The sequence below is a fragment of the Macaca thibetana genome, chromosome 14, assembly GCF_024542745.1.
Source record: "Macaca thibetana thibetana isolate TM-01 chromosome 14, ASM2454274v1, whole genome shotgun sequence".
NCBI lineage: Eukaryota > Metazoa > Chordata > Mammalia > Primates > Cercopithecidae > Macaca > Macaca thibetana.
Window position 1 is genome coordinate 88,244,988 of NC_065591.1, and position 25,710 is coordinate 88,270,697.

General features: G+C 35.4%; 1 protein-coding gene across 5 annotated transcripts in view; it reads right to left on the reverse strand.

Moving 5' to 3' along the window:
* Positions 1 to 6,834: 6,834 nt before the first annotated feature.
* Positions 6,835 to 25,710, reverse strand: part of CCDC82 (coiled-coil domain containing 82) — a 30,372-nt gene continuing 11,496 nt past the window's right edge. For all 5 annotated transcript variants that reach the window (XM_050758039.1, XM_050758044.1, XM_050758041.1 and 2 more), the window contains 5 exons: positions 23,467 to 23,559; positions 21,198 to 21,322; positions 19,250 to 19,420; positions 13,383 to 13,565; positions 6,835 to 7,765 (listed from right to left, as the gene is read on the reverse strand). In XM_050758039.1, coding sequence (XP_050613996.1) covers positions 7,700 to 7,765; positions 13,383 to 13,565; positions 19,250 to 19,420; positions 21,198 to 21,322; positions 23,467 to 23,559 — 638 coding nt within the window. In that variant the 3' untranslated portion in view covers positions 6,835 to 7,699. The remainder of the gene's footprint in view (positions 7,766 to 13,382; positions 13,566 to 19,249; positions 19,421 to 21,197; positions 21,323 to 23,466; positions 23,560 to 25,710) is intronic.

A 25,710-nucleotide genomic window follows, 5' to 3' on the forward strand; every position in this document is an offset into this window, starting at 1 on the left:
GCGAGTGAGTAATCGCAGCCAGGCACCGGGGAAAGGGGAACGCAGAGGGCCTCCCAGTGGCTGAAGAGGTAAATCCCAAGGCCTGCGCATCTCAGCTGCCCTCGCTCAGCTCAGCCTCAGACTCCGTTAAGTGGGGAAGGCTGGGGGAATTCCCCAGCCTCTACACAACCATTTCACCAGCTCTAAATGTTTAAGAAATTCCGGGCCAGGAATGTGTTTTCCCTTTCAGCCCTACATTACGCCCTCCTGAGGATATAATTTTCATTTTTCAATATATTGTAAATGACACCACTGAGCAACCTAGCACGAGCTATGTGAGCACCGAGGAAATGTTCATTAATAGAATAAGGAAGATATGAATGTGTGTGTTGATGGCGGAAGGGATTGCGAGTGGAGAGGAGAGGTAATCACATTGTTAGCTCCTAAAGGGCAGGCAGGTGTAGCGTTTGTCTACCTGCCTGCCCATTTGTGTGTCTCTGGATAAGTGAGTCTGGGTGATCACAGGCAAATCAGTTGGAATAAATAAAATATTTTATGAGAATGATACCATTAGCGATACCAGTTCTAGAAAAAAAGGTTTTTATTTGACAATGCATGACTGCCTATGAAAAACCAAATATAAGACCTGAGGTATCCTTAGCTACCTGGTGCACATATACAATGAGGAAAGTCAATGTGTAGCAGCTGAGTTTCAAAAAGTTTTTTTGTTTGTTTGTTTTTTTAAATGGAGTCTTGTTATGTTGCCCAGGCTGGAATTGAACTCCTGGGCCCAAGTGTTCCTCCCACTTGAGCCTCTTGAGTCGCTGGAACTACAGGTACTCACCACTACTGCACCTGGCTCTGAGTTTCAAGAAGTTTAATAATAGAAACCAAATAGATCTCACACAGATCATTGTCCCCTCATTTTCAAGTGATCCAACCTTTAAAATATCCAATCTTGGCCAGGCACGGTGGCTCACGCCTGTAATCCCAGCACTTTGGGAGGCTGAAGCAGGCAGATTACCTGAGGTCAAGAGTTCAAGACCAGCCTGGCCAACATGGTGAAACCCCGTCTCTACTAAAACTACAAAAATGAGCTGGGCGTGATGTCACATGCCTGTAATCCCAGCTACTCGGGAGGCTGAGATGGGAGACTTGCTTGAACCCAGGAGGCAGAGGTTGCAGTGAGCTGAGATCATGCCACTGCACTCCAACCTGGGCGACAGGGCGAGTCTCTGTCTCAAAACAAAAAAAAAAGCCCAATCTTATTCTGGATTGTGCTTGTTGTTTTAAGTTATGAAGATTAAATTAAGGTGAGCACAATACTGCAACAGTTAGGACGAAAAATATTCTGGGTATCCTAATTTGGAAGTCATTTAGATTTGAGGTCTCAAATAATACACCTTCAATAATCTAAGTAAACTCTGGCATTTCATTAATATGGTCCTGTTTCAAACTGAGCTATGGAGAGAAATCGGCAAAATCAAGGCAAACATCTCAATACTGGATTTATTTGCAATTTAGTTCCCTATAGGTTAGCCTACTTTAGTCCATTTTATTTTCACCAATCCTGTTAGCTTGAAAATAGGGACAAATACAGTCAGTTTTTTTTTTTTTTTTTTTTTTTTTTTTTTTTTTTTTTTTTTTAAAGACCTAGTCTCGCTGTGTCACCCAGGCTGGAGTGCAGTGGCGCGATCTCAACTCACTGCAACCTCCACCTCCCAGGTTCAAGTGATTCTCCTGTCTCACCGTCCCAAATAGCTGGGATTACAGGCGCGCGCCACCACGCCCGGCTAATTTTTTGTAGTTTTAGTAGAGAGGGCGTTTCACTATGTTAGCCAGGATGGTCTCAATCTCCTGACCTTGTGATCCACCCACCCTGGCCTCCCAAAGTGCTGGGATCACAGGCGTGAGCCACTGCACCCAGCCTTCATTGGAACATACTTCTATCTCTATCTGTTCCTTCCAAGGCTAAGTTCCTCACTATTCAAGAGAAAAGCAGAAATATATATTTGTTAGATAAGGAGAATTTGAATGGAGAACTGTCATGAGGTGTCATTAAAGAGGACAAAAATAAAAAACTTTTATTTTTAAAAGTTTAGTTTTAAAAAGTTGTCTTTATCAGACAATATTTTCTTTATACTATAATGAATATTTTACATTCGGCATGAAAGAAACATGTAATATTTAAACTGAAACCATTCCATTCACTCTGTAGCCCTTCAGTAACATGGGATTTGATTAATAACATGCAGTCCTTAGTCAAATCAGCTATTACTAAATGATGTAAACTTTACTTTGCTAGACATGGACATATCCTAAATTGTGAAGCAGGAATTTAATATTCATATTATATTCCAGTGGTGTAGGACACTTCTTTGGAGGGTCTTTTTTTGTACACATTTACCCTTAAATAGACATTTAATTTTAAGTAGACATTATCATCAACATCTTCATTTCTGTTCTCATCAGTTACAATTAAAAAATTACTTTTATAGCCACAGCACGTCTCATATATTATCCCTCTTAATCCACAAACAATCCTGAAAGATACTATAAGCCCACTTATAAATGAGAAAAACTAAGCCTCATGAAAAGTAAAGTACTTGCTCTGGTTCACATAACTAGGAAGTAACAGACGAGAACTCTAATTCAAGACTGATTTCATGGTGTAAGGAAGGTGTCCAGTTTCAATTTTCTGCATATGGCTAGCCAATTCTCCCAGCATAATTTATTTAGTAGGGAATCTTTCCTCACTTGGGTGTTTTTGTCAGGTTTGTGGAAGATCAGATGGTTGTAGGTGGGTGGTCGTATTTCTGAGTTCTTTATTCTGTTTGATCTATGTGTCTGTTCTTGTACCAGTACCATGCTGTTTTGGTTACTGTGCCTTGTAGTATAGTTTGAAGTTGGGTAGCATGAGGCCTCCAGCCTTTTTTTTTTTTTTTTTTTTTTTTTTGCTTAGGATTGTGTTGGCTATTCAGGCTCTTTTTTGGTTCCATATGAATTTTAAAATAGTTTTTTCTAATTCTGTGAAGAATGTTAATGGTAGTTTAATGGGAATAGCATTGAATCTATAAGTTACTTTGGGCAGTATGGCCATTTTCACGATATTGATTCTTTCTATCCATGAGCATGGATTCCACTTGTGTCCTCTGATTTCTTTGAGCAGTAGTTTGTAGTTCTCCTTGAAGAGGTCTTTCATTTCCCTTGTTAGCCGTACTCCTAGGTATTTTATTCTTTGTGTAGCAATTGTGAATGGGAGTTCATTCATGATTTGGCTCTCTGCTTGCCTGTTGTTGGTGTATAGGAATGCCAGCAATCTTTGCACTTTTATTTTGTATTCTGAGACTTTGCTTAAGTTGCTTATCAGCTTAAGAAGCTTTGGGGCTGAGACAGTGGGGTTTTCTAGACATAGAATCATGTCATCTGCAAACAAAGATAATTTGACTTCCTTTCTTCCTATTTGAATACTCTTTATTTCTTTCTCTTGTCTGATTGCCCTGGCCAGAACTTCCAATACTATATTGAACAGGAGTGGTGAACTCTAGATGGATTAAAGACTTAAATGTAAAATCCCAAACTATAAAAACCCTAGAAGAAAATCTAGGCAATACTATTCAGGACATAGGCACGGGCAAAGAGTTCATGATGAAAACACCAAAAGCAATTGCAAAAAAGCAAAACTTGAAAAATGGGATCTAATTAACTAAAGAGCTTCTGCATAGCAAAATAAACTGTCATCAGAGTAAGCAGACGACCTACAGAATGGGAGAAAATTTTTGCAATCTATCCATCTGACAAAGGTCTAATAACCAGAGTCTACAAGGAACATAAACAAATTTATAAGAATAAAACAAACAACCCCATTAAAAAGTGGGCAAAGGACATGAACAGACACTCCTCAAAAGAAGACATTTATGCAGCCAACAAACATACAAAAAAACCCAATATCGCTGATCATTAGAGAAATGCAGATCCAGACCACAATGAGATACTATCTCATGCCAATCAGAATGGCTGTTACGTAAAAGCAAAAAACAAACAAACAAGCAAACAAAAAACCCCAAAACAAAAATGACAGATGCTGGTGAGGTTGTGGAGAAAAAATGAATGCTTTTTTAATTTTTGGTGTAAATTAGTTCAATCATTGTGGAAGACAGTATGGTGACTCCTCAAAGACCTAGAGGCAGAAATACCATTTGACCCAGCAATCCCATAACTGGGTATATACCCAAAGGAATAGAAATCATTCTGTTATAAAGATATGTGCACATGTATGTTCACTGCAGCACTATTCCCAATAGCAAAGACATGGAATCAACCTAAATGTCCATCAATGATAGACTGGATAAAGAAAATGTGGTACACATACACCAGGGAATACTATGCAGCCATAAAAAGAAATGAGATCATGGCCTTTTCAGGGACATGGATGGAGTTGGAAGCCATTTCCCTCAGCAAACTAATGCAGGAATAGAAAACCAAACATCACACCATCTCACTTATAAGTGGGAGCTGAATGATGAGAACATATGGACACATGGTGGGGAACAACACACACTGGAGCCTGTTGGTGGTTGGGTTGGGGAATGGGGGGCATTAGGAAGAATAGCTAATGGATGCTGGGCTTAAAACCTAGGTGATGAGATGATCTGTGCAGCAAACCACCATGGCACACGTTTACCTATGTAACAAACCTACACATCCTACACATGTACCCCGGAAGTTAAAATAAAAGTTGAAGAAGAAAGACTGACTTCAACCTTAATCACTAGTCTGGCTGCCTCAATAGCAAGTATGAAAGGAGTTATGGGGGAGCCAAACTATCTTCAAAGTAACTCAAAGCTGCTCAAAGACTGCAGTTTAATTATCCCTCAGTGAACACTCTGGAGTCTAAGTAAGCCCTGTAATACCTCCTAGGAATGAATACTATGTAGATCTACTCATCTGAGTATGAGCAGACAAGTCAGGAAATACGGCCAATTGCATCCAACCGCCTGTACAATAGACATTTCTTTTCCCTCGTGTTTTCTGGTCTTATGGTTTTGTTCCCTGTCTTCATAACCCTAAAGCTTCTGTATAGTTCTGTGATTTTTTTCTAGAATTTCTTCCCTTTTACTTGTCCATTTCTGTCTTCCTCATCATCTCTGCTATCAATAGCTACCTAAAACTAAAGCACCTAATGCTGTAGTAATAAATGGCCAAATCTAAAAAGTTTATAGTCATGTGAAATGATATGTGAAATAAGTGAGCTTAAAAACTGTTTTTGTAATTAGCTGGGCGTGGTGGTGCATGCCTGTAGTCCCAGCTACTCGGGACGCTGAAGCAGGGGAATCAGTTAACTGCGGGAGGTGGAGGTTGCAGTGAGATCGCGCCACTGCATTCCAGCCTAGCGGCAGAGTAAGGCTACGTCACAAAAAAACAAAAACAAAAACAAAAAACTGTTTTTGTGTTGTTATTGAATCAATGATATTGATGGTGATGATGATGATAATGATAAAATAATATGTCCTAATACCTGTAAAGGTTAATTCTATTTTTCAACATTTCCATTTTCTTATGAACTACTTGCTTTTTACCCCCTAATACATGTTAATTCTCACTTCCTAACAGCCTTTTTGCCTTTCTTTTGATGTTACCACAACCTAAAAGCCTCTTGTATTTTCCAGATTCCTACAAAGTAGCATGCTTGGTTGCAGTGACCTTAGACATCAGACAAACTACCTATAAGCATTTTATGATCAACAGGGAGCTGTTCCAATAGGAAAAGTGCTTCAAGCCAGCAAGATAGTTGATCCAGATAAGTCCTTGGAATTATTAGTACCTTAATTTACAAATTAACTGCATGCTGTTAAAAGTAAGAGATGTATTTTAAGATTACTCTTCAGTCATCTCAAGCTTGTTTGTAATGTCCCATATGATAACTGATGCTTCTAGGTAATTGGAGATACTTTAGAAATCATTTTTTTTTTCATTTCTTCTGGCCTTCCTTTTTATAAATCATTTGTGATCTTTTACCATTCCTCCTTGACTATCACCACTTCTAACTCTGCCTTGCTTTTTTTAGGGGACACTGTCCCTTCATCTTCACCTTTCAATAACGGCTTTATTTTTACTCCCTGGAATTTAGTTAAGAATTATTTTCTCATATGCCAGGGAAATATGAATAAGAATACAGATATGTAGGGATGTAGGGCAGGCACGGTGGCTCATGCCTGTAATCACATCACTCTGAGAAGCTGAGGTGGGTGGATCACCTGAAGTCAGGAGTTCAAGACCAGCCTGGACAACATGGTGAAACCCCATCTCTACTAAAAAATACAAAATTAGCCAGGTGTAGTGACGCATGCCTGTAATCCCAGCTACTCAGGAGGCTGAGGTGGGAGAATCACTTGAACCCAGGAGGCACAGGTTGCAGTGAGTAGAGATCATGCCATTGCACTCCAGCCTGGGTGAAACTCCATCTAAAAAAAAAAAAAAAAAAAAAAAAAAAATACAGATATGTGAAATTTCCATTTCACAATGTTTGAAAGAGGTATGCACTCCTCATTAAACATTAAACATCAGCATCAGTACTTTCACCACATTGTTTTTTCCACCCCATTTGTTTACAATAATAATATGGATAATTTCAGGAAATGAATTGTAGAAAATATTAACTAATTTCCATATATGAGCTTAACATAGCTTTTTATGGATACGTACATTACGGTCCATGCTATGAGTCACATAATAGATGAATCCAAGTTCAACCAATACTTCCATTAAGAAAAAAGTATCTAAAGTTCCACAGTAGAATAGATCCTACTAGAACATCACTTTTAAGAATTAAAAATACAGAACAGACAGGGTTCATTTGTTCACTCTGCAACCATTTTACTTTATTACTTTATGGGAAAATTTAGATGTGCAAAGCAATGCAGATACCAAAATATGCTTTCCAAGTGCTTCTGGCTGAGTTTGTCTCTTTTAGCAGTTCTGACCCTAAGATATATACTTATATGGAAAAAGCTATGGATAAAAATAAATAAAATACATCTTAATCATCCACATATAGACAAAATTGAATAAAAAAGTAAGAACATTACAAAGCATGAAAATGTATATAAAATTATTCCTGAATGTGAGGGTTGAAAGACTCTGGAGGCCTAAAATCTATTTGAGAGAGAAACTTTCAAGAAAAGGAAAAAAGCATTCCTCTACTTCGAATAGATATGCTATGATCTGATTCTGAAGCAAGGGGATTGAACTGAATGATATATTGAGGTTTCTTCCATGGTCCACTGATTTAGATGATAGCAGTAAAAAATATATCAGTGAAAATCATTTAATACTGTAAAAGGACAGGAATTCAGTAAAACTACATGTAGATATTAGTCTAAATACATTTTTAAAATACAACATATTTTGACTGAACTGACAGGATATGAACAGCTCATTCACTTGACAGTCATCTGTTATAAAGCCATTATTATGTAACTTTAAAATATATTTACAGACTTAAAAATTAAGATAATGCTTTTATGTACATCAGATAAAAGTTTAGAGTGTAGAGTGCCATGTCACAGGAATTAAGATAATTATGTTTTAAACAAAATATTTTTCCACGAAGATATAGATAAAATGTATAAATATGTCACATGATACAGAAAAACAAGAATCATGATCTTCACATTTACAGGAATTTAAAAAATCTTCTCTGATGGAAATGTGTTACAATTCAGTCAAACTTCTCTCCTTGAAAGTAATCCGCAGAATTGAGATATTCTTCAAGTTGACCATATTTCTGCATATACAATAGAAAAGCTAGTTATTTTACTCAAAGCAATGAAGATAAACTGGGCCTTTGCAAACTACAGACACAATTAAGATAAGTTCATTTCACGGTAATCATGAACAAAAATCTTTTTATGATAAACAGGAACTTAATTTCCAATAAGCATTTCTAACTCACAGAAAGCACTAGAAAGAGATCAAAGTGAATATTATTAATTTTGTAACTGTGCTTTAAATTATAATTTTTCTTTCTTTTTTTTTTTTTTTGAGACAGAGTCTCGCTCTGTCGCCCAGGCTGGAGTGCAGTGGCCGGATCTCAGCTCACTGCAAGCTCGGTCTCCCGGGTTTACGCCATTCTCCTGCCTCAGCCTCCCGAGTAGCCAGGACTACAGGCGCCCGCCACCTTGCCCAGCTAGTTTTTTTGTATTTTTTAGTAGAGACGGGGTTTCACCGTGTTAGCCAGGATGGTCTCGATCTCCTGACCTCGTGATCCGCCCGTCTCGGCCTCCCAAAGTGCTGGGATTACAGGCTTGAGCCACCGCGCCCGGCCATAATTTTTCTATTATTACGCTTAGAGTAGAAATGTAGTAACCTCAATAACTTAATAAAAAGTTTGTTGAACATACATATCAAAGGCTCTGCTAATGACTGTCTGGGTACAATATTTAAAAAAAATACTTTCCCTGCCCCTAAGGAGAATAGAGTTCAGTAGTAATACACCAATAATAATCAGTAGTAAGTGCCAAAAAAGGTACAGACACTGTCATGAGAGTTGAGAAGGGAGGTCATGGTTAGTTGAGGTAAGCAGCAAAGAGTGGCGTTTAAATTGTCCTGGAAAAAGAGATTTGGTAGGCAAAGAGTTGGTGGCAAGAGTCTTCAGTAAGAGACAACAGTCCATCCAAGTGACATGACAAGAAAACATGGGATTTGACTACAACCTAGGTATTTTTAGGAGAACAGAGAGAGCTACGACTGAACCAAAGAGACTGAGTTCAGAGAATAAAAATTATAAAATACTGGTTAAAGAATTGAACAATCATTTGACAGGAAATGGAAAGTTGCTAAAGGTTTTGGAGCGGGGGACTGAACTGATCTAAGGTGTATTTTAAGAAAATTGGTAAAACATTCATTCTAGAATAGTTCAGCAACTAGTTATGGGTGTGTGACAACAATTTAGGTCATGAGGGCTCAAATTTGAGTGATAGCAATGAAGATGAAGAGTTAAGAACAAAGTAGAACAAGTTAAGAGAGGAGTCAAGAATGATTTAGAGATTTCAAAGTTGACAGAGTAGAATAATGGCAGAGTTATTTTGCAGGCTGTTTGTGGGAGGGAAGGAGATACATGATTTCAGTTTCAGACATATAGAGTTCAAAGTATTTACTTCAGTGAGGGGATTAATGACATACTAGTTTCTTGACTCTGTTTATGAACTCTGTTTCTATCTTCAGTGAAATGAGAGAGGATCCTGGTGACCCTGACTTTTGTGGTGATAGGGACCTACAGAAGGGAATGTGAGAAGTGCATTTTCATTCTAGACATTGAAGGCCATGAAACTCTTTTTTACAACCCTATGATATCTCACTGGATCTCCTTCTAAGGAAAGATGGAAGCACATTAACAGAAGGGGAAATATCTTAGGGACTACTTAGGAATTTTCTTCGACCTAGTACTTAGGTAGGTTTTATTAGATACAAGTAAAGTACTCTAGGATTAGAAACCTATACTTTAAAAGTTTGACTGTTTTTATGCTTTTCATATTACCTTTCTTCATATCCTCTTTATTATTTATTAAATTACTTTTGGAAAATTAAAAATTAAAAAAAAATTATTTTAAGAGGCAGGGCCTCACTATCTTGCTCAGGCTGGCCTTGAACTCCTGGGTTCAGGCGATTCTACCACCTCAGCCTCCCAAGTAGCTGCGACTACAGCTGTGTACCACCACACACACCTAGGACAATTAAAATCTATCTCAGCTATACTAAGATTGGAGGAAGGAAACCCTTTCCTTGCTTTCATTGCAAGTAACAGCTAAGATTAATCGATCACTTACTAATTGCTAGGTCCTATACTAAATGCTTAAAATGTGTTACACATCTAATCTCCACAATCAAAACCCTAATTATTATTACTGCTTTAGTTCCTACTTTACAGATGAGAAAACTTAGGCTTAGAGAAATAAAAGAGTTTGCTCCCAAATTCTACTGCTAGTAAGGCAAAGTAAATACTTAAGCCTATACTTCTAAGCAGTATAGTATAGTATATGCTGTTTCTGAGATTTAAATGGTGTGACTAGGACGCAGCTGTGGCAAGAAAAAAATAAATAAAAACTTGAAAAGGAAAGTGAAACTCACAGACATTGCAGTTAGTATTACTCTGCCATCCTCTCCACCTAAAGATGCTGCTCTCATAATTCTTTACTAAAAATTTGGAGGGTTTTAATACTGAAGACTACTTATTTTAATAGTGAAGAAACTACTCTCTTACAACACCTGATGAACCTACTGACGAAAACAGTTGGAACTGTGGAAATGAAGTGTGGGAAAGAGGTCAGAATATAAAAGAAGTTTGGAATCTTCTACTCAGAAGTAGCAACTAGAACTCAGAAGGGAATTGATTTGCCAAGGAAACTTTGAAAGGATGAGGACAGAATTCAGTGTTAACAGGTACTTTTTAGCAGTGATTCTCAAACTTTTATTTACTTAAGAATCACCAATGCTAAAAATACTGGATGTTTAACATCCACAAGGATTGTCATTCAATATATCTGGGATGAGGCTAGGGGATTATACATTTTTCAAAAACTTCTAGGTGATTCTGACATACGTAGTTTAGAGCCATGTTTTGAGAAACATCAGTTTAAGGGGTGGGGAAAAAAAGGGCAAGGGAAAAAGTGAAAAAGGAAGGGAAAGAGAAGAAATGAGAAGCGTTTAAGGAAGGCAAGGGATATCTAATTACAATTTTAAATTATGTATATGACAATATTTATCAATACATTTAAAATTTACTTTACATACAACTGTCACTTGTAACAGTTTTACATACAGTATTTACAGTAGGAATGGGCCCTTGATACTTCTATCGACATGCTTTCTTTACTACCTGGTGTTCATGCGTCCACCAGCCAATCCCAACAATCCTATCTTCAACTTTCCAGGAAATCCCATCATCATATACACTTTCTTCTTAATGAATAAATATTCACTGGAATTTTGCCAGTATCATATTAGAGTATGTTATTGAACTCTTCTTTAGAATAAGACATAACTATGTTTATCAAATATTTTCATTTTATTATAATTTTCCTATTATTTGTCCTTTTCTTAAACTCAAGTTGCTCCTACACCCCTTTAGTATCATTACATTAAAAACAGATCACCCTAGTTCAACCTTTAGAAGGAAGAACAAAAAGAATGGAGTCAGTCTAGTTGGCATGTCTTTGGGAAGACATGCTGAGACATCCTGAGATAATTAAAGTAAAATGGCTGAAGAAGCAGGTAAGGGAAAAAGTAAGGTGTGGAATACAAGCTGGAGGCAGAAAGACAGGAACAAATAGTACGTGTAAGGCAAAAAAAGGGGTTGACATAATTGGGAAATATGAGCAGAAAGTGCCATGGAGATGGGATTCAAATAACACTGAGCCCCAGGCATTCTAAAGGGTTAGAATAACTGTGACTACCAGACTGCAGCTAAAGGCAGCACACATCACAAAGCACATGCAGTGCTATCACTCAAAGGCGCACAGTGAGAGGGACAGACAGAGTGAGGATGGGAAATGTCAGAGCACTTAATTTTGAAATTTCATCACAGCACAAAAAGCTGCAAATGGGTTTATATTGGCTATAAACTTCTGTGGTTTCTAGGAAATCTTTTGAGAAAACCTAGGAAAAAATTTTTTAAGTGGAGAAATCTCAAATAAAATGAAGGTCTTTGGTATTTTCATGTGGAAAAAATGTGCATATTGTCCTAGACATGCACAATCTTGAAATATTATTTCAATGCCTAATGTTATTCAATATTATTTCAATGCTAAATGTTATTCTTTATGTGTAACATGACACTTGGTTTTCTTGAAAAGAAAGCCTAAGCTCCTTTCTTTTCCTAAGAAAAGAAAGCCAAGTGTTATATTATGCATAAAGAATAATGTTTTTTAAAATTCCAGGTCCTTCTGGTGTCCTAAACCTTGTTAAGCTTTTTCTAGGATACATGATTTGGAAATGCTTTTTTCTTCAAGAAGTTTAATGTTCTTCCCCACATATGATACTATTATATAACATATACAGTATATGCACAGTGATTTTTCTGTACCTAGTATCCAATTCTTTATAACTGTGCTATCCCAATAGGTTTTGCAATTCCACTAGAGGATTGGCAACACTTAAAGGCATCAATAAAAGCATTTAAGAATTTAATGTCATCTAGGAAAATGAAGACGGAAAGTTACTGAGCAAGTGATTGCTCTCTGCTAAGGCAAATGAAAAAGTATGGATAAGGGGAGAGAAACATTTGGAGTAGGAAAAGTAGAAGCAAAGTAAATGGCAAAAAGCTGAAGAGAGTAAAATGAGAGAAAGAAGACTTAAGGATCAAGATGTGGGAGGCAGGCAAGATCACTGGGTGGTGGTTTGTGGTGGGAGAATAATTGTCAAAGGGAAACCAATAATAATGTCATTCTCTAGACTGGGAGACCTCCACTAAACATGACATGTGCTAAAAAAGTTTCCTTCCCTCTGCCTAAGCTCTCTTGCCTTATTTTTTATACTCCTCTTTTACAAATTTCCCTATGATATAATCCAGGCAATGGATCTCAAGTCAGGCTTTTTTCTTTTCTTTTAAAGATTAAATGTTGATAAGAGTTGCCTGAAAATCTACTATTTGTTCTCTCTTATACATTCATGTAACTAGACTTGTTTTAGAAGACTGCAGTTGTATTAGCATTCTTTCCATATACCATAAACAATCCTAAAAGCTCTGTGAGCAGACCAGAGCTTATGAGCTGCCAGCAGATCTTCGGGAATCCAGTGCACTCTTCAAAACCCCTACTTTACTCCTTATATCAAATTTAGTGATCAATAGGATATGGGGGAATCAAAATCAGTGCCATGGCCTGAAACCTCTGCATTCCCCTCGACCTTCAGTTAGTGCTCACTGCTCAGTCCCACGTCCTCAAGAAGAGGATGTGGGTGGTATTAGAACTGGCAGCCGAGATCCTTTCCTCAGACTGGCACCAGGTGCTTCTTCACTCTCAGGTCACAAGAACTGTTCTAAAGAATAGGAAGCAGACAAGCAGAGGTCAGTCCTATACTCTGTCAAAAAAAATAAATCAGGGGACTTAATATATATGTAAGCAATACATACATGAAAGCGAAAGGACAGAGGTCCTTCAATAAAGGACAGTATTAATGCTTATTAAAATTTATCTGATGGGCCAAGTGAATCCTTAGAACATCAGGGCATCTATTCAGAAGGACAATGATAAGCATGAAAGGAATGAGTGGAAGAAGAGAAAATACAAAGGAGAGAAGAAAGAGATTACCTTAAATGTCACTATCTTCTAATCATTTGTTTCCTTTTGCTTATCACAATTAGGCTTCAGAATCTACATGATGAGATTGTCATATATTCACCTTACCTCCTCAATCCAGCCTCTTTCTTTTGACTGCTTGAAAATTCTTTCCACTGTTTCTTTAACTTGTTCATCTTTAACTTCTGTCTTTACAATAGAGCAACATTCCTGGTATAGTTTGAATTTAAAATGTTTCAGTTTATGATAAATTCTGGTACGGTCGGCACAAATTCTGCCAACAGTGAACACCTAAATCAAGAAATAAAGATTATTATCTGACAAATGAAGTGAATAAAATGGTAATGAATATATATCCTTTCTTGATTTTGAATTTTCTTTAGTAGTAGAATCAAATGCATTGTTAACTTTAAATGTTTACACAATTATTCCTTTACCTTCTCTTACTTATACCACTAGTCAAACACTGAGCACCTAAGAGGTTTCAAATATTGGGCTAGGCACTAGAGATATATAAATAAAATACTTATTACCTGTATTAGGGACATTACAGTTTTGAGAGAAAGACAAATGTTACAAAACAACAGGAAAAATGCTATGTCCAAGATGCTATCAAAATGCTAGCGAGGAAGGGCACTTCGCCCAATCCAGAGAGCAGAAAAGTCCCCAAGCGGATCAAGCTTGAACTAAATCTTGAAAACAGAAGAGTTTTCCAAGTTTGGGAAAAAAAGAGAAATGGCTTTAATGTAAGGCAGAAGGATGGGCAAAGTAAAAAAAAAAAAAAAAAAAAAAAAAAAGGCATGAAAAGTATTGTAAGTCCATATTTACGAAGTTAAAAATGCCTGGATTATAATAATTTTCTAGGTATAAGCAACATGTAAAACTGAAACAAACTCTTACACCAAAATTAAGTATTGGCATTGTTTTACTACTTTTCTTCTCCCCTGCCCCAAAAAATGATGTAAAGTAAAAAAATAACTGTGTTTAGGCATACTAGTTGCTTTACTTAAGGTGTTATATATGAATAAGACATTAATATTTTGCTGTCAGCCAGCTATGAGAATTTTAATTCCTACGTTTATATGGCCTTCTATAATTCTATGATTAAAACTCTTTTTTATGAAATCAAACCACCAGAACCTTTCTCTTTCAGAATGTTTTGAACGTTTCAAGTTTGTTATGCAAACCTATAGCTAAAATAGGAAGACAGTCTTACTGCACTGACCAAATTATTTATATATGTGTATATATAAAAATATATATAAAGAGCAAAACTCCATCTCGGGAGGAAAGTATATAATATATAAAATACATGTTATATATAATATATAACATACATAAAATATATTATATATAAAATATAATATATATAAAACATATTATATATTATATATAAATAATTTGGTCAGTGCAGTGACCAAAATATATTTTTTATATATAAAATATATGTAATAATATATAATATATAGCATATATATGTTATATATATATATTTTTTTTTTCCCCCCAAGATGGAGTTTCGCTCTTTCACCCAGGCTGGAGTGCAGTGGCGCAAGCTTGGCTCACTGCAACCTCTGCATTCCGGTTTCCGTGCCTCAGCCTCCTGAGTAGCTGGGATTATAGGCACCTATTACCATACCCAGCTAATGTTTTTTGTATTTTTAATAGAGATGGGGTTTCACTATGTTGGCCATGGTCTCGAACTCGTGACCTCATGATCTGCCTGCCTTGGCCTCCCGAAGTGTTGGCATTATAGGCGTGAGCCACCACGCCTGGTCAATATATTTTTACCTACATTATTTTACCCACTGTAGAAAATGCATCAGAAAGGGCTCCAAACATGATGATGTGGTCAATCTTACTCTCATGGAGTAATCTAAGGAAAGAGTAAACTTCTTGCTGACTTATGTATTTGTGTCTGTACCTAAGTTCACTAATGGGTTATGCTTTCATGAGTACAAGTGGTATAGTTTTAATATTTATCTGTGTAACTTGTGTTCTGACAGAAAAATACACTTGTTTCCTGAAGCCACACTGCAAGGAAACATACAAGTGATGATAGATAAAACAGGAGTATGTTTCCAAAAATGAACAGAAGTTATATCACAACGATTGGCAACAATCCGGTTTAATGAGTTTTCTTGTGGAAAATTGAATTTTGGACATTTTACAACCCTCTTTAAATCTCCAAAAGTTTAAGAAAATCATGTTCAGATTTCTGTTCATGGCTCTGTAAAAACCTTCCTGCTTTTCAGATCATTAGAAGTAAACAGTTATTACTGTACATGGCTTGCTTATTAAAATTAACTTTTCCAATTCAACCTTATCATCAAAGCAGTCCTGGCAGTAATGACATTTCAGCAATTCAGTTGCTAATACTTCCAACTTTGTGTAAAAAGACAACACAAAAGTTGCAGTGACTATAAGGGTACCCTGTGTGTCTCCATTTCTGCCATCAAAGTAGACTGTGTGGGAGAACTCAGCTACAGCTATTCTATATGAAGTATAGACATATGATAAAGTGATTTGTATTTCTATCACATGTATTCTGTATTTCCACAAAACAAGAGGAATTTATCTGTATAGCATTTTTAAGTTGAAATGAGAGGGAAGGAGCGGTGTTTAAAAATCCTATTTTTTTTTTCCTGTATGAAAAACAAGTATCCTTTAAAAATATTTAACATCATGGTTTACTTCTTTCCACTTCTAATTCCTACCCCTCTTGGCATCTACTTATCATCATATAGATCTATAAATCAAAAATTACCTTAAAATGTTCTTGTATTATTTTTTCCCAAAACATGATCACATTTTATAAGAAAGAACCTATATGGAAGGGCACCACTGCTGTAAAGTTTCACAGAATACAGTAGATGCAAAGGATAGGTGTAAAACTCCAAGTGAACTTAACCCCTCACCCATTCCTGTTTTTAGTATATTGTTACAGCCCACTGTATTTCTTTACTATATGAATTGAAGTATACAGTATAATACAGCTTACACTGTAGGAATCAATTTGTATAAAGTACTAAAACAGGTAACATTAATCTACGATGTTAGAATAATTTCCTTAAATGTCCAGAAAAATATATTTAGAACAACTATAATTATCTAGTTCAATTTCCGTACATTAAGGAAACTATTCTAACAAGAAAATTAGTATAAAAAATACCATAGATAGAAAAATAAGTGCTGTGGTGAGTGTTCACAAAGCAGATGAGGAAAATGACATATAAATGATGACTGGTCCACTATGCAGGGTTAAGCACGGTTATATGAACTGATAAATATGAGACTGAGTCAGTTCAGTTATCAGTATGAACCAACTGATCGTACATATGTAAAAATTGGAAATGGAGCTAAAAATTATCACTGAATTTTCCTAAAGCCAAAGAAAGAATCTCATTTCTAATTTAACAGCTATATCGTATAGAGTGTAAATTAAATCTGGATAACAAACTGAGGCAAGGAAATATAATGAAACATGCACTATGCAGACTTGGTAATATTCAGCTAACTGTAGGTAGCTTTTTGAAGTATTTCTCTAAGCTCTTATTTATATGCAGAGGAGCCAGCTCCTTATGGAAGTTAAAGTATGAAGAATAAAGAAAAAAGATTCTCAAGGAAACAGTAAGTCTGGGGAAAAGTTTGTTTTCTGTTTCAGGGTCTTCAGAAACAGATAGTACAATACCAATCCAAAGGGTTCTATTTGCCCTTGTTTGGTTGGTTGGTTGTTTTTTGCACGGACATATTATACGATGCTATTTGCCTCAAAAATTATTGCTTCTTCTCACCTAATCCTAAGCATCTTAATGAGTCTGGATAGACTCTAGGCAAAACTAAATATAAATCCAAGATGGTTTTTAGTTCTCTCAAACTACCTTTCAGATTTCACAACTCTCTTTCATCCAGGTAATTTCCTTCTCATCTGTGTCCTTAAACTTTATCAAAATCTGGTGGTTCAAGGCCTCTCATCTCAGTACCCTATCAATACTGCTGTTACCAAAATTACTCTTCCCTCACTAATTCCACTTTCCATCAAGACATCTTTTCTTTCAAAGAAGCTGAAGTAAGGAGAAAAGTTTTCTTATGAAACAAATTTGATGTTAAGTGAATTCCTTAAAAGTATTATTTGCACCCTCAAAAAGAACCCTAGTTAATCCTAAAGAGTCTCAATTTTATGTAACTACAAGCAGCAACACAAAATAAAGAATTAGTTTTCAAAATAACTTGAAAAGGTGTGGGGTTAGGAACAATCTCTTTAATGCTCTGGATCATAACTAGGTTTATTTTCCCTCCCTCCCTCCCTCCCTTCCTTTCTTTCCATATATGCATTTACATTGTATTGAAGTAGGATATAAAATAAATTTTAAGTCATTCTTCACGTTAAAGAAAAAATTACTGAAATAACAATTTCATTTAAAAACAATTAATCACACTCAACATACACAATAACTAACTTAACGTTTACATAGTTATATACGTATACACACATTTTTATCAGATGCCAAGACAGTGCAAATACTAATTACTATTATACTTTCAAACTAGCATTATTTATCAACTTCATGATTATACCATTTGCTTTTTACTGAACTGCTTTGCAAAAGATAAACTTATAGACACTGAGTATGTATATAGCTTTGTGACTCTAGCTCTAAAAATCTAATATTTTTAAAAGATATATATTACCCCTTTTTTCCTCTAGGAATCTTACTTTCCATGAACTTACCAGTTTCAATGCAACCTCGATAGCATTGCATTTCATCATTTGATTTGAAAATACTTTGCCACTTTAAGAGTTATCAACTGGCATCTTAAGGTAGTTTTAATTATATACCCTTACATGCAGAATAAGCATTTTCCCATATATTTGTTAACTTTTATAGTTTTCTCTTATGTGACTGGCAATATTGATGTTCTTTGCTTTTAGTTCATGCTTTCAGTTTATTGTTTTTTAAATATTTGAATAACTATTTTATATAGAATCTTTACTGCTTCACAGGAATGTCAGAGCTCTAGAAGTGATTTTCTTACTCTACTTTCCTCTTCAGGATTAGCTACAGACAGCAAAGACCATGAATGTACAGCAATGTATTTGATCTACATAACAGAACATGGTCCCTAATGTATGAAATCACTTTTGCTAGGATTCCAAATATCTTATGTCATAAAAAGTCATAGATCAGTTTTTAAACAATGGGGAAATCTGCATATGACTATTAAATATACATATATTTATATTTTTATAGTGACATATCAAACAAAACATTACCGACCAATTCTGAATTCATTATCCCCATAAAAACCTTCTAAGTCATTCTTGCAACTCAGATCTCTCAGAGGGATCTGGTCAACTACTGCTCAATAATACTGAGAAATCACTACCCAGTTTAATAGAAGAATTCAGATAAATATTATGTTTCCACCTTAATAATTGACTGAGAGGATTCAGAGCCAACTTCGGGTCTCTACTTCTCTAAACATACACCTCCTGCATGGATATGTAGACTCACAAGAAAAAGCTCTCAGTATTTTTGCATTTATAAATGTAATTTTCGCATTTGTAAATGCAGCAATCTTATAAAGATTGAAAAAAATAAATAGAAGTTGTCAGCATCTGTGCTTTTTATCATTTCACATTATACTGCTATGCTCTTGTCTAAAAAACACTTACTCTTCAATTTTTTCTATTCATACAGAATTAATAGCATCTTAACTATGTGGTGATTGCTCTAGACTCAGACATACTTCTAACAGAGTCTAGTTGAAGTACAGTGTTTTTTGAATTCTCTCATATTAGATGAACAGCTATCTTCCATTATTTACTTGTGGGTTGCCAATTTGGTGGACTATATGCCAAAAATGTTTCCACTTGGGTCAAATTCTCCTTAGGATACTTAGGGTTATCTGTGCAAGTTTATGAACGAAAAATTTCTAAATACTGAAAATTAAAATTAGAGGGAAGAAAATACCTGTTTATCATGGGACATGAAATTATCTATTTTCATGGTCCTGGTGTTATACAACTTTCCTGATAAATGCACTGAATATTTACAGTAGCGATGCAGTCCACAAGCCTGGCAGGAACAGTTTTCAGGATTCTTCAAACGAATACTTACATTACAATAATTTTCCACCCGCTCCTGAAAACAAAAAATATAAAAAACGTTTAAAAGAATAAAAATAAAAATAAAAATAATCTAATCAAATTAAAACATCTTAGGAATCACAATATAAAGAGATATAAGAGCAAAACACCCTGGCATTTCTTACTTTAATATTGAGCACACAGTAGGTATTTTACAAGATACGTTTAAATAAAAAAATTTATAATCTTGGCTATTGCATGAAAATAAACCAGACTAGGAAAAAACTAGTTTCATATCTCTTACACTTATGTGGTTGCTACTTCTTTTCCATTTCTCATCTCTAATTAGTGTTAATGAGGTATCAGTTAAAAATAGAAGCAGCAACAATGTAGGATGATATAAGAAAAGTAATTCAAGTAGGCTAGTTAAAACTTGAGAAAAAAAATCACATTCACTTTCCATTGTATGAATTATATATTTTCCACAAAAATATTCCAGAAATAATTCAATCCTCCTATGATAACTTACTGCAGTCCTGTGGGAAAAAAAAGTTGACACTAGGACTGCCATGTGTCCGGTATTCATATGGACAGTTTAATAGCTCAGTTATCAATGAGTAAACAAACTAAAAAAACACTTGGTATTCACAAATAAGCTTCATTATTAAGCTATGAAGTTACTTGTCCCTGAGTATTTCTGCTTATGTTCTAGGCCTGTGCTAGATACTACTATTCTAATTGGTAACATAGATTAGGTTTTAATACAGTATTTGAACTGCAAACAATGAGCATATTAGCATGGTTACTAAACCACATTTATATCCTCTACCAGCTGGATGGTAATTAAGTATCCAATATACTGACAGTTTACTTTTTATGTTATATGATTGAAAACTACATTTTCTGGTGGTCAACTTTTCATATTTTTCATACTTCATGGCACTTTATGACATGTATTACTTACAGGCTGAAATTCAGGCTGAATAAATAATCAATCACCTTCCTTTCCTGCTTCTGCTGTACTCCATGGAAGCACAAGTTAAGATGAAACCTTTATTGACCTCTATCAGCTCAGTTCTGAGTGACTACCATCAGCAGAGCACCCCTGATGACTAACACTGGATACATAAGTGAAAATAAACTTTGTTGGGTTAAGCCATTGGGATTTTATTGTTGGTTTGTTTGTCATATTCTTTATCTTTTGTAGCATAACCCAGCTTATCCTAATTAAGATCTTACTGAATCATCTGTGTCTCAATTTTCAGCTAATACTTCTGGGTATCTTACAGTTATTATTCCAACATCATATTATCCAAATTCAGTATAACTCACCACAATATGGTATCATAAGACGTAAACAAGTGTTTCATAAACAGAGCTTCATAGAGTAAAACACGAATTTAGGGAAAAATTGTATTCCATATCCCCCTTTGAATATTTATAGTATAAATTCACATATAATACTTGGGAAAAGTCTTCCAGTGAAGAAACAAGCTTACATTAAATCCACTGGTTCCCAAATTTCTTTGGCTATGGAACTCTCTTTTCTGACATAACAACACCCTGTGAGACAATCTCCTCATTTTAAAAGATGGGCTAAGCCCTGGATATGTTCTAAAGTTATTCATCATTTGGAACCACTTAATTAGTGGATAGATATAGTTAATGTAAATGATTAAAACAATAATAGCTTTTAGAAGATGTGAGAAATAATAAGCTGATTATTTAACAAAGAAATGCCAATATTTTAAAAGTATTCAGTCTGGATTTTAAACTCCTGAGAGGTTTGCTGCCTCCACCCCCAAGAAGAGATTCAAAAACAAACTGTATACCTTATATTGGTCTTTCCAACGACTTCTAGATACTAAACTCTCTAGACGAGGCTGAACAAAGCGGTTATCCAAATAATGAAGAGATGTTAGCATAGCTTTTGCATATGATTTTTGCCTTGTGCCATCTGTTCAGAGGATAAACAATAAAAAAATCATTTTGTTAATAAGAAATATTTAAACAATTTAATACTTAAAAATTTCTTCCCAACTTGGTTGGAAGCATTTAAATTAGGAAAAAAATATTTAAAAAATCATTCCATCAGAACATTAAGAAAAAACAGGACAGACCGGGCACAGTGGCTCACGCTTGTAATCCCAGCACTTCGGAGGCCGAGGCGGGCAGATCACTAGGTCAGGAGCTCGAGACCATCCTGGCTAACACAGTGAAACCCCATCTCTACTAAAAATACAAAAAATTAGCCAGGCGTGGTGACGGGCGCCTGTAGTCCCAGCTACTAGGGAGGCTGAGGCAGGAGAATGACGTGAACCCGGGAGGCGGAACTTACAGTGAGCCGAGATCGCACCACTGTACTGCAGCCTGGGTGACAGAGCGAGACTCTGTCTCAAAAAGTTCTCTTTGTAAGCATCAAGCTTTAACATTATTTTCTGATAACAAAAAAAGCCAGAAGAAAAAGCTTACCAAAATATCTTTTATTCTCTTATACAAAACTGACATGAAATTAGCCCCTGAATTCCAGATAAAGTTCAAACTTCTGAATAGGCTTTCAGGGCTGTCTACAAGTGACTCTATTCTACTGATCCCATGGTAACTCCTTGTATCAACAAATCAGAATACTCTTTTCTGTCTAGGCCTTTTCCTCATTCTTCTTTAGCATGCTGCAATCATTACTGCCTTCCTGATTTGGTTCATAGTATATTCTCTACATGTATCTGTCATAGTATGAATTTAAGCCTTATTTTTCTGTCTTATTTGAAGTTTTATTAATTTATTTAGCTAATGAATTTATCATGTTTCTTTAAATAACCACAAATTCAAACACCTTACCAGGGCTTACAAAGCCCTTCTGTCCTCAGCCTACTCCTCCAAGCTCCTCTCTTTTCCTTCTTTCCTGTCTCATTCCACTTCAGCCACACAGGCCTTCTAGTTGTTCTTGAACACAGCAAACTTATTCTTTCCTAAATGCCTTAGCACCTCCTTTGCCCTCTGCTAAGCAAGTAGTCCAAGTATTACTTGTACCCTTTGTTTCATTCAGGTTTCTATTTAAAAGTTACCCCAAGAGGCCTTTTTTGACCAATGTAACTAGTATATAACATAAACTTTACCTTCCCTTATTCTCAATCTTCTTACCCTATTTTATTCTTTTTTTTACAAGAACTAATTACTCATTGAAATCATATTATGTTATATTTTGTTTACTCATTCATTGTCTGTCTCTCCCATTAGGCTATAAGTAACATGAGTGCAGGAATCTAATATATCTTAAGTCACTGTCATATCCCCCGCCCTCAAATAATGCCTAGCTTATAGTAGGCATTCAATAAATGTGTTCAATATATTGTAAATTAAATCTTTTTTGGCAATTAGTTATTCAACACAATATATTTATAGTCTATTAAATGCCAGATTCTGTGCTAGATGCAAGAGAAATGGGGATATATATATCCCCATATATATATATATACACACACACATAAATAAATTTACTCCTTCCCATGCACTATGACAAGGGAAGAAAGCAAAAATACATTTTCAATACAAGATGAAAAGTGCATATAAATGAGTACTGAGTACTACCATACTCAGAATGATGGTGGCACAAATGAGAATGACAAATATTATGTGAATGGGTCATAGATAGATTCATAGTAGAAATGTTTTTATACTCACCTAAAACATCTGGGACAAAAAGGGATTCTATTCTAAGAAGAAACAGCATGGACAAAGGCACAAAAGCAGAAAACAGCATGGAACTTTTAATGAAATTCAGAGCTCAGGGAGGCTGGGTTTGGCACATGGGTATTAAGACACTCTGTTGTTTTAGGTGTTATACTGTCAAATTCACTGTTAACTCTCTAAGGGCAAGGACCTGTCACAAACTTACCTTCCACATATCTCAGATAATGAACACTAACAAGCATTTTACATGAATGGAGTTTTGATGTAGTTGATCCTACAGGGAAAACATTGGAAGGTCTTACAAATGATCATCGATGGTTTTGTTTAATCTACATAGTTTTAAAAGTGAGGTTGTTTTAAAATTGGAAAAATAAATAAAAACCAATTGTTTCATTTATAGTATTAACTTACCATATAATGTTCCAAGAAAAGATTTATCTAAAGCATTGATCAGAAGAGCCTTCACAACTGTTTCAAAATGAGTATAGTGGTCACTAAAAGAATCTGAAATTAATTTTAAATATATATTAGAACAGAGCAGACAAAATAATTTCTTGAATACAATAGGTTCCATTCTCCAATGCTAAGAAATTAAAACTATAGACAGCAGAAACAGCTTAATCATCCTAATTTTATAGCTTCCTCGATGACTTGTCTAGTCACGGAGCAAATCTCCATTTTCCAAACTTATTGGCTTCCAATCCAAAGTGTATAGTTGTAATTTCAAATCTTCACTTCCCGAACTTAAAACTGTTCAGAGAATATTAAAATATGTTGTAAAAAAATAAAAATTGTCCCTTGAACACCTGTATTTAATTGTCAATTTGACACTTAGAGTGAGAAAACAAGAGAGAAAACCTCCAAAGACAGATTAATATGTCTTATTCTGTAAAACACGTTACATATGAAATTGTCCAGGGAACTGCTACCTTAGCCAGAACCCCAAAGGCTACAAAAACTTCATTTCCCTTTTCATGCTGCCCCAGATTTAGGATTTTCTACAGCAGTTTAGAAAACCTGTCTATTTCCTTCCCCATACCACATATTTAAGCCCACTTTCTCACTAACCAAATCTCATACATGACATCACCTGTTGTGACAGGCCAGGCAGTGGTTAAGAGAGAAGATTCCTACTATTCTCATTACTTTTGGATCAGAGTTTATTATGACTGTGGAAATGTTCTCTATCAACCACGACCCCTTCCTTGATCCAACAGTCACTGTAGAATACAGTGCCCCTGCTCGGGGCACCTGTGAGGACACATTAAGGGCAGACTGAGTATTTCAAGAAATATAGATGATGTCTGACAAGCGATTAAAGCAAAATAAGACCTATCATTAGCAACCATGGATAGATTTTGACTCTTCTTCCACTTGAAGTAAAAAGAAAGATGGGATTCAACATGGAAAACCCTCGTCATTTATATTTTAGTTACTCAAAGGGCTGTGTAACTCTTTCAGACTTTAGGGTACATTTTAGTATGCATTCTTTTCTAAGGAGACACCTATAGAAGTGCTAAAGAGATTAAAAAAAAAAGGTAATACTAAAAATCAGTGACAATAGCAGATCATTTGGCTATTAGCCTTTAGATAGCCTATGATCAAAGGCAATAATCATGGCCTTTAATGAATGTAATATTTTCTTAAAAATCAGTAGAGCATAATTAAAAAATGAAATAATACTTCAATAGAATTTAACTTTGACTAGACTGTTATCAAACTCTGGATATAATATTGGGCAATTTTATTTGCGTTAAAATCCATGTAAACTGTATATATAATAGCATTTCTCAAATGGTATTAAGAGACACTGGGAATATTAACAGATGTGTTGAGAAACAAATCAAATTCATCCCATGTGCACCTAAGTTTAACTATCATACAAGTTGCAATAGAATATTTCATCCTACTGAATGTATCATTCTTGACTGTCCTTATGTCCAATGCTACTTATCTGTTACAGTCTTGAGAATTGCTGCTCTATTTCAAAGACCCTGAGAGGAAATGAAAAGGGCAGAAATCAAAATCATTTGAGGAGTTTTGTCCCTAAGATTCTTTTTTTATCAGTGTGTAACAGAACGCACTTCAAAAAAGTCAGGAAAAAGGCTTCTATTTAATTATGCTTGAGCGGACTGGTGGATGGTAGTGGGATAATCCTCCTGGAATTTCAAATTGAAAAATATTACTGAGCAAAATATATGCCAGGCATCATTGTAAGCATTTTACATGCATTGCTTTATTTTTCACAACAAGCCTGTGGGATACTACCATTACCCTAGATTCATTTCTGGTTGAGAAAAGTGAAATATAGAGAAGATGAAAAACTTTCCTAAGACCAAACAGTAAGTTTCGGAACTAGGGCTGGAACCCAGTCTAACTCCAGATTTCATGTTCCTATCCCCTAGTTAAATATTACTATACATGGTAGATTTGATATATGTCACAACACAAAATTTAGACTTGGATGGAAAACTGGAGAAAATAAAATTCAAATCTCCCATTTCAAGAAAAATGGCATTCTCAGTGACAAAATAACTTATCCAAGGTGATACAATTAGACGGAGGCAAAATGAGGCTTAGAGCTCAGCTCTCCTCCAGAGCTTTTCTCATAGTGCTTTAATCCCTATATTGAATGAGCTTCTATGGAATGTCCCA